Raw genomic sequence first — 16,247 nt, 5'->3', positions numbered from 1 at the left:
TGGGGCTTCTGATCAGAATGAAGAAACAGGGACCAGATATACCTGATGTGGAGAACAGAGGCAAAAGAAAAATATTCAATTTCCTTACAACCTACTGCCCATTGACAAGTGTCTGGGACAGGCAGGGGGAACTTCCTCTAGGAACTCAACGTCCTTGATGTTAATACCTTGCTAAGGGCAAAAGGCAACATTGGCTTAACATTAGCCTGACCTCCAGGATCCTGTAAAGTCTCTTTTAACATGTAAAAAATTCCTTTGGAAATTTCCTTTATCTCTACTCTGCAAGATACATGTTAGCAATCATCTTCCAAGTGTATGACCCACCAGTATATATCTGAAGGGTCTCATGACTAAGATTTTACTAGACAGTCAGAAATGACCTTTTTCTAACAACAGCTATCCCCTCAAGGTCCTGGAAACCTTGCTTCCAAATTCCTTAACAACTTCTAACCCCCTCCCAACCTGAAAGTCTATAATCAGTCCTTCCTCACAACCCTAGTGGAGCTCTTTCTGCCCACGGGTCCTATTCCTGTGCTTTAGTAAAACCACCTTTTAAAATTTTTTTTATTTTTTTAAATTTTATTTTATTTTTTCAGTGTTCCAAGATTCATTTTCTATTTTTTTTTAAGATTATTTATTTATTTGTTTGACAGAGAGAGATCACAGGTAGGCAGAGAGGTAGGCAGAGGTGGGGGGAGAAGCAGGCTCCCTGCCGAGCCCCGTCCTGATCCATAGGCAGAGGCTTAACCCACTAAGCCAGGCGCCCCAAGATTCATTGTTTATGCACCACACCCAGTGCTCCATGCACATGTGCCCTCAATAACCACCACCAGGCTCCCTGGGGTGGCTCCCTCTGCTCCTCCCCCACTCCCTCCCCTCCAAAACCCTCAGTTTGTTTCTCAGAGTCCACAGTCTCTCATGGTTTGTCTCCCCCTCCAATTTCCCCCAACTCACTTCTGCTGTCCTTCACCCAGTGTCCTTTGTTATTGCTTATGCTCCACAAGTAAGTGAAACCATGTGATAATTGACTCTCTCTGCTTGACTTCTTTCCCTCAGCATAATCTCCTCCAGCCCCGTCCATGTTGATACAAAAGTTGGGTATTCATCCTTTCTGATGGAGGCATAATACTCCATTGTATATATGGACCACATCTTCTTTAAAACCACCTTTTTTGCACCAAAGACACCTTAAGAATTCTCTTGGCCATTTGCTCCCAAACCCCAACATTTTCACATCTTAAACAAGAAAAAGAACTTTCGGTCCCTGGACAACAGGCAGTGCAGGATGGAGAGCTGTATGGCTTCCTTGGCTTCCTGCCTGGAGAGAATTTCCGGGCTGTAGCCCGGGAAGAGGGAACCCAAACAGACTCCAGCAGTCTCCCTGGGGTGAGGAGACCGAGTTTCATGGGGAGAATCCCCAGGGCAGAGAGAAAACGCTAGGCCTGGGCAGAGGTTGCCACACACCTTCAGGTGAGCACCAAGGGGGTCAAACAATCCCCAGGGTCCGCATGGGGTGGAAAGAGCTCATGGTCCCACCAGCCAGAGTGAAAAGATCACCAAATGCACAGGTGTCTAGTAGAGGACTCAGAAGGTCATTGCCGCAGCAATGGGGCCAAATTCACCCCAGATGGAAGCTATTCTGGTCCTGTCTAACATGTAAAGGCAAACCTTGAAAGGATCAGACTGTTTCCAAGGCATTAAGACCCTCCAAACTTTTTGGACGAGGAACAGAACTATTTCCCAGAACAGAGTTCAAAATATTTAAAGGAGGACGTTTCCACCTATGGTTGAGTGAGGAGGTCAGCAAATCCTCTCGCCAGAAGCAGCTCTAATGCTGCACAAGACAAACCAAACAGCCCCTTCAGGGCTCTGAGATCCACCAAAGGCCACCACAATCTGAGATGCAAACCGTCTTGAAACCCACTCAACTTTGAGTTAGAACAGGGGGAGTCTCGCTTTCCAGCGTGGGAGGCGCAGAGGCTCTGCCAAGGTTGGGGGTCAGGGGTGGACTTTCAGGACTGGAAGCTTCTCTGCTGCAGGGGGTTTCTTTGATTTGGTCGCGTGGACGATGGCCACGCCCCGTGATGTCGCAGGAGGAAGCGGCCATCTCAGTGGCAAGTGAGTGGGGACAGCCCACGGTGCTCTTAGCCTGACTTCAGGTTGTGGTGGAGGCAAGCATGCTCCCTGCTGAGCCTTTGTGCATTTGCAGGGCTAACCCTGGGGCTGCGTGCGCGGGGGTGTGGGAGGAAAGCTGGGGTCAACTTGAAAATGGCCCGAACTTTGTACTCTCCCACCCACATATAGATCATTGTCAGAGGACAGAATTCTCACTGGCTCAAGGTGGGTGGCTCAGTGGGTTAAGCGTCTGCCTTTGGCTCAGGTCATGATTCCAGGGTCGTAGGATCAACTCCCCTGTTGGGCTCCCCACTCAGCCTGGAGTCTGTTTCTCCCTCCTCGCTCTGCTACTCCCTCTGCTTGTGCTCTCTTTCTCTGTCAAATGAATAAATAAAACCTCAAAAAAAAAAAAATAGCTGATCATGAAGCTACACAGACACAGGGGCATTCTTAGGAATCCAAGCTTAAGAATAAAAACAAGAATTATTTTAAACGGGGCAAAGACGGCAGTGGCCACCCACCCTGGGGGAAGCAGATTCACAGATTTGGCCCTGGCAAATTATTAAACAAAGAAACAAACAAAAGCCAATGACAACAACAACCTGTAGAGGGCATCAGAATCCAGTCTAAACCCAGGAAAAGCAAGTACTCTGTAGATCTGTCTCTGCCGGTCCCCAGATGTTGTAGTTAGCAAAGACTTTGGAACAGCTATTATAAAATATGCTCAAAGAACTAAAATAAAAAGACTCAAAGGAAAGTGTGACAACAAAATAAATAATCTTGATAGGGGGCTAGAAAAAAAATTTTTTGAGAGAGAGCTGGGGAGGAGCAGAGAGAGAGGGGGACAAGCAGACTTTCAATGTGTGGGGAGCCCAAAGCAGGGTTCGATCTCATGACCCTAACTGAGACGATGGCCTGAGCTGAAATCAAGAGCTGGTCGCTTAACTGACTGAGCCACCCAGACGCCCAGATTTTTTTTTTTTAAGGAATGAAGTACTGATATGTGCTACATTATGGATGAGCCTTCAAAACATGCTAATTGAAAGAATCTGGATGCATAAGGAAAAATACTGGGTTTGGGTTTTGTTTGTTTGTTTGTTTGTTTAAAGATTTTATTTATTTATTTGACAGAGATCACAAGTAGGCAGAGACGCAGGCAGAGAGAGAGAGGAGGAAGCAGGCTCCCCGCTGAGTGGAGAGCCCGATGCGGGGCTCGATCCAGGACCCTGAGATCATGACCTGAGCCGAAGGCAGAGGCTTTAACCCACTGAGCCACCCAGGTGCCCATGTTTGTTTGTTTTAAGGGAGGGAGGGGAGGAGCAGAGAGAGAGAGAATGTTAAGCAGGTTCCACGCCCAGGGGGGAACCCAACATGGGGCTTGATCTCATGACCCTAAGATTATGACTTGATCCAAAATCACGAATGGGCTGCTTAACCGACTGAGCCACCCAGGTGCCCCAAAAAGGAAAAATATTGTATGACTCCACTTATATGAGGTACCTAGAATATGCAAATTCATACACAGAGACAGGAATAAAACAGAGGTTATCAGGAGCTGGGGGAAGGGAGGAGTGGGATGTTGTTTAATAGAGTTTTTGTTGAGAAATGAATCATACATGTACGTAATGCTATTGAATTATACACTTAAAAAATGGTTACAAGGGAGGGGGGCCTGTCTGACTCAGTCGTTGGCGTGTGCACCTCTTGATCTCAGAGTTGTAAGATAAAGCCCCACGCTGGATGTAGAGGTTACTGAAAAAGAAAATCTTTTTTTAAAAAAATGGTTAAAATAACAATAAAAAAATAAATAAATTCCAGAGTTGAAAAGTACAATAATAACTAAAATTTAAAATTCAGGACAGGAGCACCTTACTGGCTCAGTGAGTAGAGCACATGACTCTTGATCTTGGGGTTGTAAGTTTGAGTCCCATGTGGGGTATAGAGATTATTTTAAAAATAAAATCTTTAAAAAATTTTAAAATAAAATCTTTAAAAAAATTCACTAGAGGGGCTCAACCACAGATTTGAGCTGACAGATGACCGAATCAATGAACATGAAGATGGGTTGATAGAAACTATCCAACCTGAAGAGGGGAAAAAGGAAGAAGAAATGAGTCCTTACTCAGAAATCTGTGGAACGACATCAGGTATACCAGCATAAGAATAATAGGAGTCCCAGTAGGAAAGGAAAAGAGAGAGCAGAAAAAGATACTTGAGGAAAAAATTGTAGAGCTTCCAAGTTGTGTTCCACTAGAGTTCCACATCCTGGGAGGGTAGCACACCCCATTTTCATGGGACCCAAAACTCCTGAGCTTGGGACCCTTCCAGACCTTCATCTGGTTATCTGTATTCTTTTTTTTTTCCCTAAAGATTTTATTCATTTATTTGAGAGAGAGAGAGATCACAAGTAGGCAGAGAGGCAGGCAGAGAGAGGGGGGGAAGCAGGCTCTCCACTGAGCAGAGAGCCTGATGCGGGGCTCGATCCCAGGACCCCAAGATCATGACCTGAGCCAAAGGCAGAGGCTTAACCCACTGAGCCACCCAGGCACCCCGGTTATCTGTATTCTTTATAATACCCTTTATAATAAAGCAGTAAACATAAATTAAGACTCAAAGCCACGAAGGTACTTGTCCAGATTCACACAACTCGTAAGTGGTGGAGCTGGAATTGAAACCTGGGACTCTGTGACTAGGAAACCAAAATCTTAACCATTTTGTCACAGAATACATCATCACAAGAACTCATAGGGTACTTTATCAGGGAAAAGGAGAAAAAAAAGAGAAACAATGGCCAAAAATTTTCCAAATTTGATGAAAAAATAATCTACACATCCAAGAAGTGCAATGAATGTCACATAGGAACAATATGAAGAGATTCACAGTCAGACACATCATAGTTGAACCACTGAAAGAGAAAACAATAAAAGCAGCAATGAAAATGACTCATTATGTGCAAAGAAGCATCGATACTGATCTACACGAACTTCTTGTCTGAAACAATGGAAATCAGTAGAATGACATATTCAAAGGGCAACAGACCAAAAATGAAATTAAGAAAGTAACTCCAAGAACAGCTTTGTGCCAGTAAATTTCAGTCGTATAGATGAAATGGACAGATTCCTTAAAAACAGCAAACTGCCAAAGCTAACTCAAGAAGAAATAGAAAACTTAAATAGTCCCACATATAATTAATGAAATTGAATTTGTAGTTAAATCTTTCCATAAAATTAATTGGAGCTCTGTGCCTAAAATAAAAGCATTATTTTTGGAACGGGCACAGACCTCTAGGCACTGAGAGGAAACCTGCCTAGAGGTCTGTGCCCATTCCAAAAATAATGCTTTTATTTTTCTCTTTCATTCCCAGAAATACTCTTTCATCATACAATGTTTTTTGTTGTTGTTGTTGTTGTTGTTTTACAGGAGCCAACTTTCAAAATACTTGGAAACAGAAAGGATTCTCTCTCAAGTTTCTCATCATTGCTTTGCTGGTGAACTTGATAAAACCTATTGAATTCTTTTATATTTCCCATATACTGGAGATAATAAATGGAAATATTCAGGGGAAAAAATTCCTACAAAAAAAAAATTCCAGGTACAGATGGTTCCATTGGTAAATGTAGTAATTCTACATAGATTTAACATTATTCACATCAAACTCCAAAAACATTTTTTGAGAAATTGACAATCTGATTCTAAAATCTGCATAGAAATGCCAAAGGACCTAGACTAGCCAAAACAATTGGGAAAAAAAAGTTAGAGGATGTTCACTACTTGATGAACTCACTATAAGCTAGTTATCAAGACAGTACAGTATTGGAGGGCACCTGGCTCAGTCAGTAGAACATGCAATTCTTGATCTTAGGGCCATGAGTTTGAGCCCCATGCTGGGCTTAGAGATTTTTTTTTTTTAATTAAGGGGAAAAAAGACTGTACGGTATTAGTATAGAGATAACCATCAAAATCAATGGAATAAGGGTGCATGGGTATCTCAGTCAGTTGAACATCTGACTCTTGATCTCAGCTCAGGTCTTGATCTCAGGGTTGTGAGTTCAAGCCCTGTGTGTGGAGCCTACATTAAAAAAGAGAGCGAGAAAGGGAGAGAGAGCATGCACCTAGGTGGCTCAGTCAAAAGTCTGACTTCAGCTTAGGTCATGATCCAAGGGTCCTGGGATCGAGCTCCACATCGGGGTCCCTGCTCAGCAGGGATCTGCTTCTCCTTCTCTCTCTCTACATCTTCATCCTTGCTTGTGTTCTCTCTCTCAAATAAATAAATAAAATCTTTAAAAAATTCCAATCAGTGGAATAAAATCTGTAATTCGGAAATAGATGAACATATATGTGGTCAGGTGATGTTTTGCAAAGGTGGCAAGGCAATTTTTCAACAGCAGAAAGGATAATCTTTTCTACAAAAAGTACAGACACAACTGGCTACCCACAAGCAAAAAAAAAAAAGCGTATACAAAAGTTGACATGAATGGGGGCGCCTGGGTGGCTCAGTGGGTTAAGCCTCTGCCTTCAGCTCAGGTCATGATCTCAGGGTCCTGGGATCCAGCCCCGCATCGAGCCCCACATTGGGCTCTCTGCTCAGCAGGAAGCCTGCTTCTCCCTCTGACCTTCTCCCCTTTCATGCTCTCTCTCTCTGAAGTAAATAAATAAAATCTTTTAAAAAAATAAATAAAATCCTTAAAAAAAGAAAAAAAAGAAACATGCATTTCACCAAATATTCTGGCTGGACTTTAGGATCCCACAGACCTAGGTTCACATGCTGGCTTTACCACTTTCAGGCTGTGTGACGTTAGTCACTTTACTTCACCTCTATGAGCCTCATTTTTCTCATCAGCAAAATGGAGGAAACTTGTAACTAAGTAGCAGGTAGTCAAGAAAATTAAACCTAATACTTCTAACTTACTTAGATACTTAAGAAATGCCAGATGCCCTTTTCTTCCCTTCCAAATACAGATAGGTTTAGTGATCGAATTTCAAGCCTGGGAAAAGCCGACATTGTGTTTAAACAAGCGGAAGAGTTTGAGACAGAGAAATGTGTCCAAAACCGGGCATTGGAGCTGCCACCCCTGGGGCTGCAGGGCAGAGATCCATGGTCGGTGGAGACCGGAAACCAAAAGCAAGAACAATAGCATCAGGACAGGAAAACCAGAGGCTGCCCAAGCAAATCTCAGGCAGCACAAGCGTCTGCTGTGGGTCGTACGGGTTTGTCGCATGCTGTGTTTACGCAGGTGGGGAGGCCCAAGCCAGCCTCCTGGAGAACAGGGGACCTGGTGGGGACAGGGTAGCAGCAGCCTCCACTGGGCCGGAGGGAGATGTGTGCTGGGATGGCCCCTTGGAGGGGGCTAAAGCCGTCGGGGGGGAGGGGGGGGCGCAGCACCTCCCATGGAAAAGCACATCCTTGAACCTGGGGAATGGCCCAAAAGGACCAAGGGGCAGGCCTGGCCTCCAGGTGCAGTTCAGAAGCGGCTACTGACTGGAAGAAACATCCATCCTTGGGCCTCGTGCAGAACGTTTGCTTCCAAATCCACCCTGGGGTTGAGTGTCTAGAGGGGCTGGGCATCTCTAGGACTTTAGCTTGGTTCTTGGGGGAAGCAGAATGGAAGGCCAGCTGCTTGGGCCCAGGCCTGCCACTGCCTGGGAGCCTGGCATTCAGTGACCCTGCCTGCCGAGGAGGCTTCAAGCCAGCCAGGTGGGTCTGGAAGGGGTGACAGATGGATCAAAGGCATTGAGGGTCCCCCCAACTCCATGGGCTTTGTGGAGCCTGACTCTTTGCTTATTTTAACTCCTTTTTGCCATCCTCCATGGTCTTTGTCTCCCTCAAGACCCCACAGATGCCCAGGACAGACCATGACACCCTAAGCCCAGATTCGCCTTCTCCCACTCCTGCTAGTCTTCTGGAAAATGGCCTACCAAAGACAAAAGGCTGCATTTCAGAGGTTTTCATGTCATCAATACAGTGATGACATCTGCGGGTTTGAACTTGAGCCCCCCTGGAAATTTTGCCCATGGCCCCGGGGACACCCCAGTAAGAATGACCTTACTGACCCCTCGGCCCTGTTCCCTGAGACTCTTGGATCTAGATACCTGTACACTGCCAGGTCATAGCTCACCCCTTCGGGGACAACAAATAATCCCATTAGCCCCAAGTTTCTGGTCTTGCTCAAGAGGGGAGTATCCCCCACAGGACCAGGAAAGACTTGGCTCGTTCCCTATTCATTCATCAGGACTGATCTCCAGTCTCAAGCTAACTGGTGGAAACAGACCAGAAAAACTGTTCCGGGTATGGCATCAGGCATCTATGCTGTTGGGCCCAGTGGAAGAAACGCTGACCAACCTGGGGGATGGGGAGTGGGTTGGGAAGCCTTGTAGGGAAAGGAGGCTTTGGACCTGATACAACACACATATATTAATTGGTCTTTCCCAGATAAAAGAAGAGAGAAAGTCATCCCTGCACAGGCCTGGAGAAATGAAATGGCCTTGTTCTGGGAGGAGGCTGGAGCTTGGAGTCAGGGGAGGGAAGGGAGAAGGAAAGCAAAGGCAGACGTGGAGCTGGAGGGCTGGCTCGAGCCGGGCCCTGGAGACCTTCTCGGTCATCTTCAAGCTGTTGAAGTTTATTTTGAGGGAAATGGAGCCAATACAAGTTTTCAGTAAAAGGGGAGGGATTTCACCGCCATGGTCTTCCTTCCCAAAACCCATAACCCATATCTAAGCATGAGAAAATACCAGGCAGAAAAAGCCCACATTGAGAAATATTTTACAAAATACCTAGTCAAGTCTTCTCAGAACTGTCCGAGTCAGCAAAAACAAATCTGAGAAACTGTCAGACCAGAGTTCAAGGAGACCTGACAATTGCATGTGAGGGAGAATCCCAGAAGAGATTCTGAAACAGACAAGGGGCATTAGGGGAAAATGAGTAAAATCCAAACAAAGTGTGAGGTTTAGTTAATGGTAATATAGTATACATCCATACGGTGGGATAGTATTCAATAATAAAAAAGCATAGAGTACTGTTATGTGTTACACAAATGAATCTCGAAAACTGGCCAAGTAGAATTAGACGCAGAAGACACAAGACCACATGTTTAGGAGTCCATTTGTATGAAATGGCCACAATAGGCAACTCTACAGAGACAGGAAGACTAGTGGTTGCGGGGGGAGGGGGGTGGCTGGAGGATGAGGAGGGTGGAGAGGAAGGGGGCGGGACTGCTGATGGGTGGGGTTTCTTCTAGGGTCCACAAAAATATTCTAAATTTGGATTGTAGTGATGTCTTACAACCCTAAGGATATACTGAAAAAAAAAAATTGTACACTTTAAGTGGGTGTTACATCTCAACAAAGTGGTTGGTCAAAGTAATAATGTTGGTTCATTACAACAAAGGTACCAGTGAAAGAGGTTAATGAGGGAAACTGGCTGAACTCACTGTACTATTTTGTACGTTTTCTGTAAATCTTCACCACCACTGTGTTGTATAGAAGGCTTAAGAAAAATTACGTATGTACATATCTACCCGCAGACGTGTACACACTGTTTAAAGAAGGGCAAGGGAGGGGCGCCTGGGTGGCTCAGTGGGTTGGGCCTCTGCCTATGGCTCAGGTCATGTCAGGGTCCTGGGATCGAGCCCCGCATCGGGCTCTCTGCTCAGCTGGGAGCCTGCTTCTCCCTCTTTCTCTGCCTGCCTGTCAAATAAATAAATAAAATCTTTAAAAAAAAAAAATGAAGGGCAAGGGAGTTAAGCGTGGATAAGGGCTTGAAACAGGGACAAGGCCACAGGGAGAGAGAACTTAGGGATGTTCGTGGGAGGGGAAGGACATTCAGCTAGATGGGGAATGTAGTTTCCGACTAAGGCTGTAACAAGCACAAATTCAGTGGCGTGAAATACAAACTTTGTTAGGATTCTAGAGATCAGAAATCCACAGTGGTTTTCACTGGGTTCAGACCCATAGGAGGGCTGCCTTTTGTGGTGGCCTGGGGAGACTTTTCATGCCTTTGCCAGTTTCCACAGCCATGCATTCCTTGGCATATGGCCCAGTCTTCCATGTTCAAGTCCAGCAGCTCTGTTTAACGCCTTCACCTCCCTCTCTTTGACCCTCCCAACTCCCTTTGCTTTGTAGGACCCTTGTGATGACATTGGGCCCACCCACCTCAATAATCCAGAGTAACCTGTCCCCCAACTCAGTCACCGATTTAATCACCTGCAAAGTCTCTTTTGCCACAGAAGGTCCCATATTCAGATTCTCTTGAGGATATGGACATCCTTGGGGGACCACTGTTCTGCCTACACAGCACCATCCAGGAGGTTGGGGCACCTGGGTGGCTCAGTGGGTTAAGCGTCTGACTCTTCATTTCCGCTCAGGTCATGAGCTCAGGGTGCTGAGATCAAGTCCCATGTTGGGCTCTGCGTCAGGTTCTGCACTGGGCATGGAGCCTGCTGAAGATTCTCTCTCTCCACTTTACTCCTCCCTGCCCAGCTGGCTCTCTCAAAAACAAAACAAAACAAAAACAAAAAAAACAAAAAAAACAACCCCTCAATCCAACGGTGAACTCTGTGAGGGGAAGACAGGGTAAGCTCTGGATAGGCGGAGCCTGAGGTGCCAGTGGTCTGTCCAAGAGCACCATGCCCTTGGCCTTCACCTCTTCACCAAACACTAAGCACCTCTCACAAGTCAGTCACTGGGGTTATAAAGGAGATCGGTGTTTTATTGCTTTCTAATTCTGAACGTTTCTGAAATCAAGACGCACCTTTTAATCAATGACATAAAGGTAACTAGCAGGGGTTTCTTTCTTAAGGGCAGAGAAAGACTTACTACAGGTGAAAGCATCTTGGGAGTCAATAAACACCAAGTCTGGGCCAGCACTAGCGTGGACCCCGTTATTACAGAAGCTGGAGCCCTCACTCGAGCCCCGAATATCCCCAGCCTGTCCTCATCTTCCTTTTTCCCAGCCTGGCCCCTTCCACCCGGGTGCCACTCTGGTGCTCAGCAAGCCTGAGCCAGATGCCAGCAGCGACCTGGCCGCACATGCTCAGCTCTGCCACCACCGCAGGATCCGGGAAGCTGCCCCTTCCTTGTTCTAGGCGAACTGAGCCACGGGAGTCTGGTGCTTCTCCACCTGTCCGCACACTGGAATCCCCTGGGAGTTTTCAAAAGCCCCAACCACTAAGCCACTACCTAGACCGATTCATTTAGAATCTGAGGAGTAATCTTACAGCTCCCCCAAGACTCCAACGGACAAAGAAGGTTCAACCTCACCTGGTGCGAGAAGAGGCACAAGGCAGCACTGGTGAGAGGCCAGGGTGTTGGGTCCAATTACACCTGCTGGTCTCCCTCCCAACCCCACGCCCCAGAATCTCAATTCCTGGAAGGGGATCAGCCCCCTAGTTAGCTCAGTTCCTTCAATGCACTAGCCCCATACCAGGCACACTGTGGGAGCCCAGGAAATGGAAGCTTCAGGGCCTCAAAAGTGCCAGGAAAAGTCTGGGAAAGAAGCCCAGTGGATCTAGGCCAGCCCCCTGCTTTGATCTGAGCTCCAGGGAGGCACTGGTCTTTTTTGTGTCTGATCAAGTGTTGGCCCAGGTGGCCCGGAGTTTCCCCTTCCCCTAAGGAGCTTGAGGCCCCTGGGGGGCCAGTGTGTACCAGGCTTCCCACTCATCCCCGACAAATGTCCTAGCCCTTGGAGGCCTAAAATCTTCACTTCTGGTGCTCTACCTTATACTGGCTGTAAAGACAGACTCTGAGGTTCTAAAAGCCAAAGGCCGAAGACCAGTAAAAGAGGAAGCCTGCTCTGAGAATACTGGAAAACAGCAGGGGAGCAAAGGGATTTTTTTCCATGGTGAGCAGAGCCCACTCTGCCCCAGGAGTGGTAAACAAAGGTGAGGTGGTTCAAGTGACCAGAAACTCCCAAGAAGGAACTCAGGAAACAGTCATGAGGCAGGTCCAAAGGGGCTACGAAGGGCCTTGGCTTCCGGTCAACAGCACAGCCAAGGCCCTAATGTACAACTAAAGGCTTTTATTGGGAAAGGAAAATTGACTGAAAAGTGGCCCCCAAATCCTCACTGCCTAAGGCAGCTGGGGCCTCCTCCAGAGAGTCCAGGAAAGAAGGGGACACCAAACTGGGCCCTTGGCCAGCTCAGGTATAGAGGTCAAAGTCAATGCGTTTGGAGTTGTAGAACTGTCCACCGGGAGGGTCCAGCTTCCGGCAATAAACACCATCTGCGAAGTAGCCTTCGTTCACCCAGGTCTGCAGGAAAAGAGAGCAGAGCTGAGAAAGGCCTGATATGGGTGGCGGGGGTGGGAGGGGAGAGCAGCAGCAGAAGGAAGTAGGAAGGGGCTTACCTGCATCTGGGTGCTGGTGAAGGGTCCGTACAGCTCAGCATCCCCCGTGTTCTCCCATTTATATTCCCACATCACGTCCACCAGACCATCTCCTGGCAACTCTGCTTCTAAAATAACAGGCAGGGCCATCTGGGCCTCAGGTGCCCTGCTCCCTGCCCCCATCACCCCTCCTCCACCTTCCAATCTTACCTCCCTTCTGGGTAGGAGTTGGAGTCTCTAGCTCCCCCTCTGCCACTTCGTCAGCAAACATGTCCAGAGAGGGTGGGGGTGTGGGCTCAGGAGGTCCCTGAGTCCGGGACCCCAACCCCTTCAGTCGCATGGCTAAACGTTCCCTTGTCTCCTGATATACACCAAGGTTGCCCCGGGCCACCATCTGGTCAGCCAACCCAGAGAGCCGATCCAAGCGCTGGGGGGAACTAGGCCGCCCAGCCCCCTTGCTGCCCCCTTTGCCTCCTCCTCCTCCTCGGGCCCCCAGACGCCTCAGTGCTCCAGCCACTGTCTCTCTTGGCAACAGCAGCTCCAGAAGGCCCTCCAGGAGAGCCTGGGCACTCATTGGTGTCTGGCCCAGGCCGTCCTCCTCCTCTGAGTCTGATGGCGGGCGCTGATCAGGTGGCCGCTCCCTGATCTTCACCTAGGATATGAAAACAGGGTGGGGGGGTGTTATCCCCAACAAACCAGTGCCTAAGAAAGTGCCTAAGCCCAGCACTTTCTGTCTCCAGACGCCCAGCAATGTCAAGCCCTGGGCCACACCCAGTCAATGTTGTCCAGCCAACTGTCTCGGATCTGAGCATCCCGGTTCAGGAAGTAGTTGCCATCGGCATCAAAGTGGCCTTCCTCCATCTCCTCCTGCAGGTTGAAGGGTGTGATCCGCACACCTCCCTCACTGGGGAGCGTGGCTGCTTCCTGACCTGCACCGAAGACACAGGTGTCCCACACTGAGCAAGCAAAAAGACAAAGAAGCCTTCCCTGCCCCACACCCCCTGAAGCCCTATCTGTTCCTCCGGTGGCATCAATTCTTGGGTTTAGCTCACCTTCCACATCCTCTGAAGCCAGGATGTCATATTTGCTGGGCCCCTCATCATCATCATCCTCCTCATCGCTGTCCAAAGAGTGCTTGTCTTTGAAGCGGCTCCCAGGACCCCCTGCCCCAGTCACAGGATCCACCAGCTGTGAGGAGGAGCCAGCGAGTCCAGAGAGGCAGGTTACTAGCTTTCCCCAAAATACTCTAGGTAGATTATTCTTCAAAGCCTCAAACTGAAAATTCTCCAAAACCATTTCCCAGAGAACAATGGAAAAGCAAGCCCTTTCTATGCGTTCTTTGTTCCCTTTTCTCTTCTAGCTTCTAGTTCCTTTTCCCTCCCCTCACTCCTCCCCACGTTGCAGGAGTCTGGCCCCCTCACCTTCTTCTTGGGGACACTGATTTCATCGTCATCATCCTCATCTCCGACGCCTTGGAAGGTCACTTTCCTCTTTGGCATGACTGCACAGAGGGGCCTTCCCCAAGCTGAGCCGAGGTGAAAGGGTGCAGATTAAGGGAACTGGGAGAGGCTGCTCACCGCCGAAGGGCCCCCAGCACAACAAATAATCACCTGGTACGCATTAGATCCAGCTTGGGAAGAGAGGGAGCCCAGAATCAGGGACCGAAAGAGAAGTTGGCAGCCAGGAGGCCCCCGGGACTTAGTTTGGTCCAAAAGAGTTGCTGGAGACCGACCAGAGAGGCGGACGCGCTGAGAGGCTTCCCACGGGCAACCCCCGCCCTTGACAAAAGGAGAGAGGCTCCCCCCACCTGCACCCCCCATTCCTGGCCCTCGCAGTCCCGGGTGCGACGGGGCTCCGCGGGCTGACACTCGCTCCTACACCTCCAGCTCCCTCAGAGCCCGCGGGGCCCGGGCGGACCCAGGACCAGGCGTCCGGGCCGCCCCACTCCTCCCCTCGCCAAACTCCCAACTCCGCGGGGTAACCCCCAACTGTCCGGAGCTAACCATACAAATCAAAGGGGCGGCAGAATCGTGGGGATTCGAGGAGCCCCACCGGCGCGCGCTCACCTAAGGATCCACGGGAGGCGGAGGGGAAAGAAAAAAGAGAGAGGTTTTCACCAGGGATACGTCCGGGGCACCGGCCGCCATCACCCGGAAGAGAACTGCGAAGGCGCCCGAGGAAGCCGGAAGTGGCTTCACCCGGGGTAGAGGACTAGTGGAGAAACGGGCGGAAGTGTGCCCTGAGCGGGGAAGACCACTCCGCCCTCCCCAGAGTGACGTGAGCAGCAGGGGGCGACAATGGCGAGGACGGGGGACGTATGAACGCCTAGACCCTGATCAAACAAGAGGGATGGCCGGATGCGGTTTCGACTCCCTCCTACAGCAGTTAGAGGCTCTAGGGAGAAAGTGGGGGCGCTTACAGGGTCGCCCAGGACAATGATCAAAATGGGACAGTGGGTTTCGGCCTGTTTCCCTTCCCAGGGTTGAGTCACCCTTCCCGAGGGTTGGCCAAGAGCTTTGCGCCCCTCACCATCTCTTTGGGAATCCTGCCTTTCCTCTCACGGTCCAGTTCTGTCCACTCCCACTCCTAGGTTGGGCCTTGCTCTTCTCCCTGAGGAGGCCCCGGATCCTCTGGGGGCATTTACCGAACTCGGCTCTCTTTAGGACCCAGGGGAAGTCATTTACCCCACGCCTATCCCCTGGGCTAGTTCCTGCCTTCCGAGGTGGGAAGTACCGGAAAGGTAACGGTGATACCTGCGCCCGGTACTCAGGCCAGAAGTCTCTTGTGCCCTGATCTCAGGTAGGCCTGGAAAAGGGCAACAGTGCCTCTCTCAAACCACAGCCGCAGGTAGATAGGGGCCCAGGCTAGCGGCCCCTGCCCAGTCTGTAAACTGGCCCAAGGGGCAGAGCTGGAGGTGGGAGGTGTGGGTCCGAGTGTCGTGGGGGCAAGACCTCTACCTCTTGAAGACAGTCTTAAATCTCACTGGGCTAGGACCACCTCTCTTCTCTGTTGCCACCAGTGTTTACTCTCAGATTGGATTACCATGAAACTGCACCAGAAGTCCGTGCTCAGTTTCTTCCGTGGATGCAGAACACAGGCTCCAGACCGGGAGGGCATCTTGCTTAAGAAGGGAGCCCGAAATACCAGCTATCAACGCCGCTGGTTCATCCTCCGGGGAAACCTCCTCTTCTACCTGGAGAACCAAGCGGACCACACACCCCTGGGCCTCATTCTCTTGGAAAACTGCCAGGTGGAGCCACGCCTTGGGGCCACAGAACCCTATGCCTTTACCATCCTGACCCCCAGGGTTGAGGGCACAGGTGGGCGGGCCTACAAGCTGGCAGCAGAAAACCAGGAAGAGCTGGGAGCCTGGCTGTGGGCGCTGGCTGGGGCGAGCTGCAGGCAGCTGGTGGTGCTCCTACCCACCCTGGAGGCCCAATACCGGGAGCTGTGCCAGGCAGCTGGCCAAGAGCCCAGCTCACCCCCAGAGGGCTGTGGCTTCCTAGCCACCCTCAGTACCCCCTCCAGCTTCCAGGAGTTGCACGAGCACTTTGGGAAGGAGATCCGGGTGCTGCAGGTGGTACGTCGAAGACCCCAGGCCAGTGACAATGGAAGCAACAGATCCCAGGCAGAGGAGGAGCCGGAGCTCAACAGCTGTTGATGAGGGACTGAAAGATGGACCAAAGGCCAAGAGGTACCTACCTGCTAAGACCAGCCAACTGCTTCAGTAGACACCCAGATCCTGGCCTGCTCCACTGTTTCCCACCCCCTGTCCAGTCCTTACTCTGCCCCCCATCATCAAATAACAAAGCAGG

The 16,247-nt window shown here is 49.6% G+C and overlaps 1 protein-coding gene and 1 pseudogene across 6 annotated transcripts; one reads left to right on the top strand and one right to left on the bottom strand.

The window, feature by feature from the left end:
- Nucleotides 1–12,107: 12,107 nt before the first annotated feature.
- CD2BP2 (CD2 cytoplasmic tail binding protein 2) lies at nucleotides 12,108–15,088 on the bottom strand. Of its 5 annotated transcripts, none has more exons than XM_080830805.1 (8): nucleotides 14,962–15,088; nucleotides 14,043–14,152; nucleotides 13,854–13,957; nucleotides 13,485–13,620; nucleotides 13,204–13,361; nucleotides 12,643–13,084; nucleotides 12,454–12,560; nucleotides 12,108–12,358 (listed from the first exon to the last, which is right to left on the bottom strand). In XM_080830805.1, exons 3-8 carry the CDS (start codon nucleotides 13,929–13,931, stop codon nucleotides 12,248–12,250), a joined length of 1,032 nt encoding a protein of 343 aa, XP_080686931.1. In that variant the 5' UTR covers nucleotides 13,932–13,957; nucleotides 14,043–14,152; nucleotides 14,962–15,088; the 3' UTR covers nucleotides 12,108–12,247. The 5 variants fall into 5 exon arrangements, with proteins under 5 accessions (XP_080686931.1, XP_080686930.1, XP_080686928.1 ...); XM_080830804.1 differs by lacking the exon at nucleotides 14,962–15,088 and adding an exon at nucleotides 14,499–14,595; XM_080830802.1 differs by lacking the exon at nucleotides 14,962–15,088 and adding an exon at nucleotides 14,499–14,571 and having other exon boundaries at nucleotides 12,108–12,379.
- Nucleotides 15,089–15,156: 68 nt separating this feature from the next.
- On the top strand, nucleotides 15,157–16,219 carry LOC308359625 (sesquipedalian-1-like; annotated as a pseudogene). Its single transcript, XR_013968494.1, has 2 exons — nucleotides 15,157–15,231; nucleotides 15,452–16,219. The product of XR_013968494.1 is annotated as a sesquipedalian-1-like (transcript).
- Nucleotides 16,220–16,247: the final 28 nt, after the last annotated feature.

This window comes from Martes martes (assembly GCF_963455335.1).
Source record: "Martes martes genome assembly, chromosome: 18".
Lineage (NCBI taxonomy): Eukaryota > Metazoa > Chordata > Mammalia > Carnivora > Mustelidae > Martes > Martes martes.
This window is presented reverse-complemented; position numbering and strand designations above follow the sequence as displayed.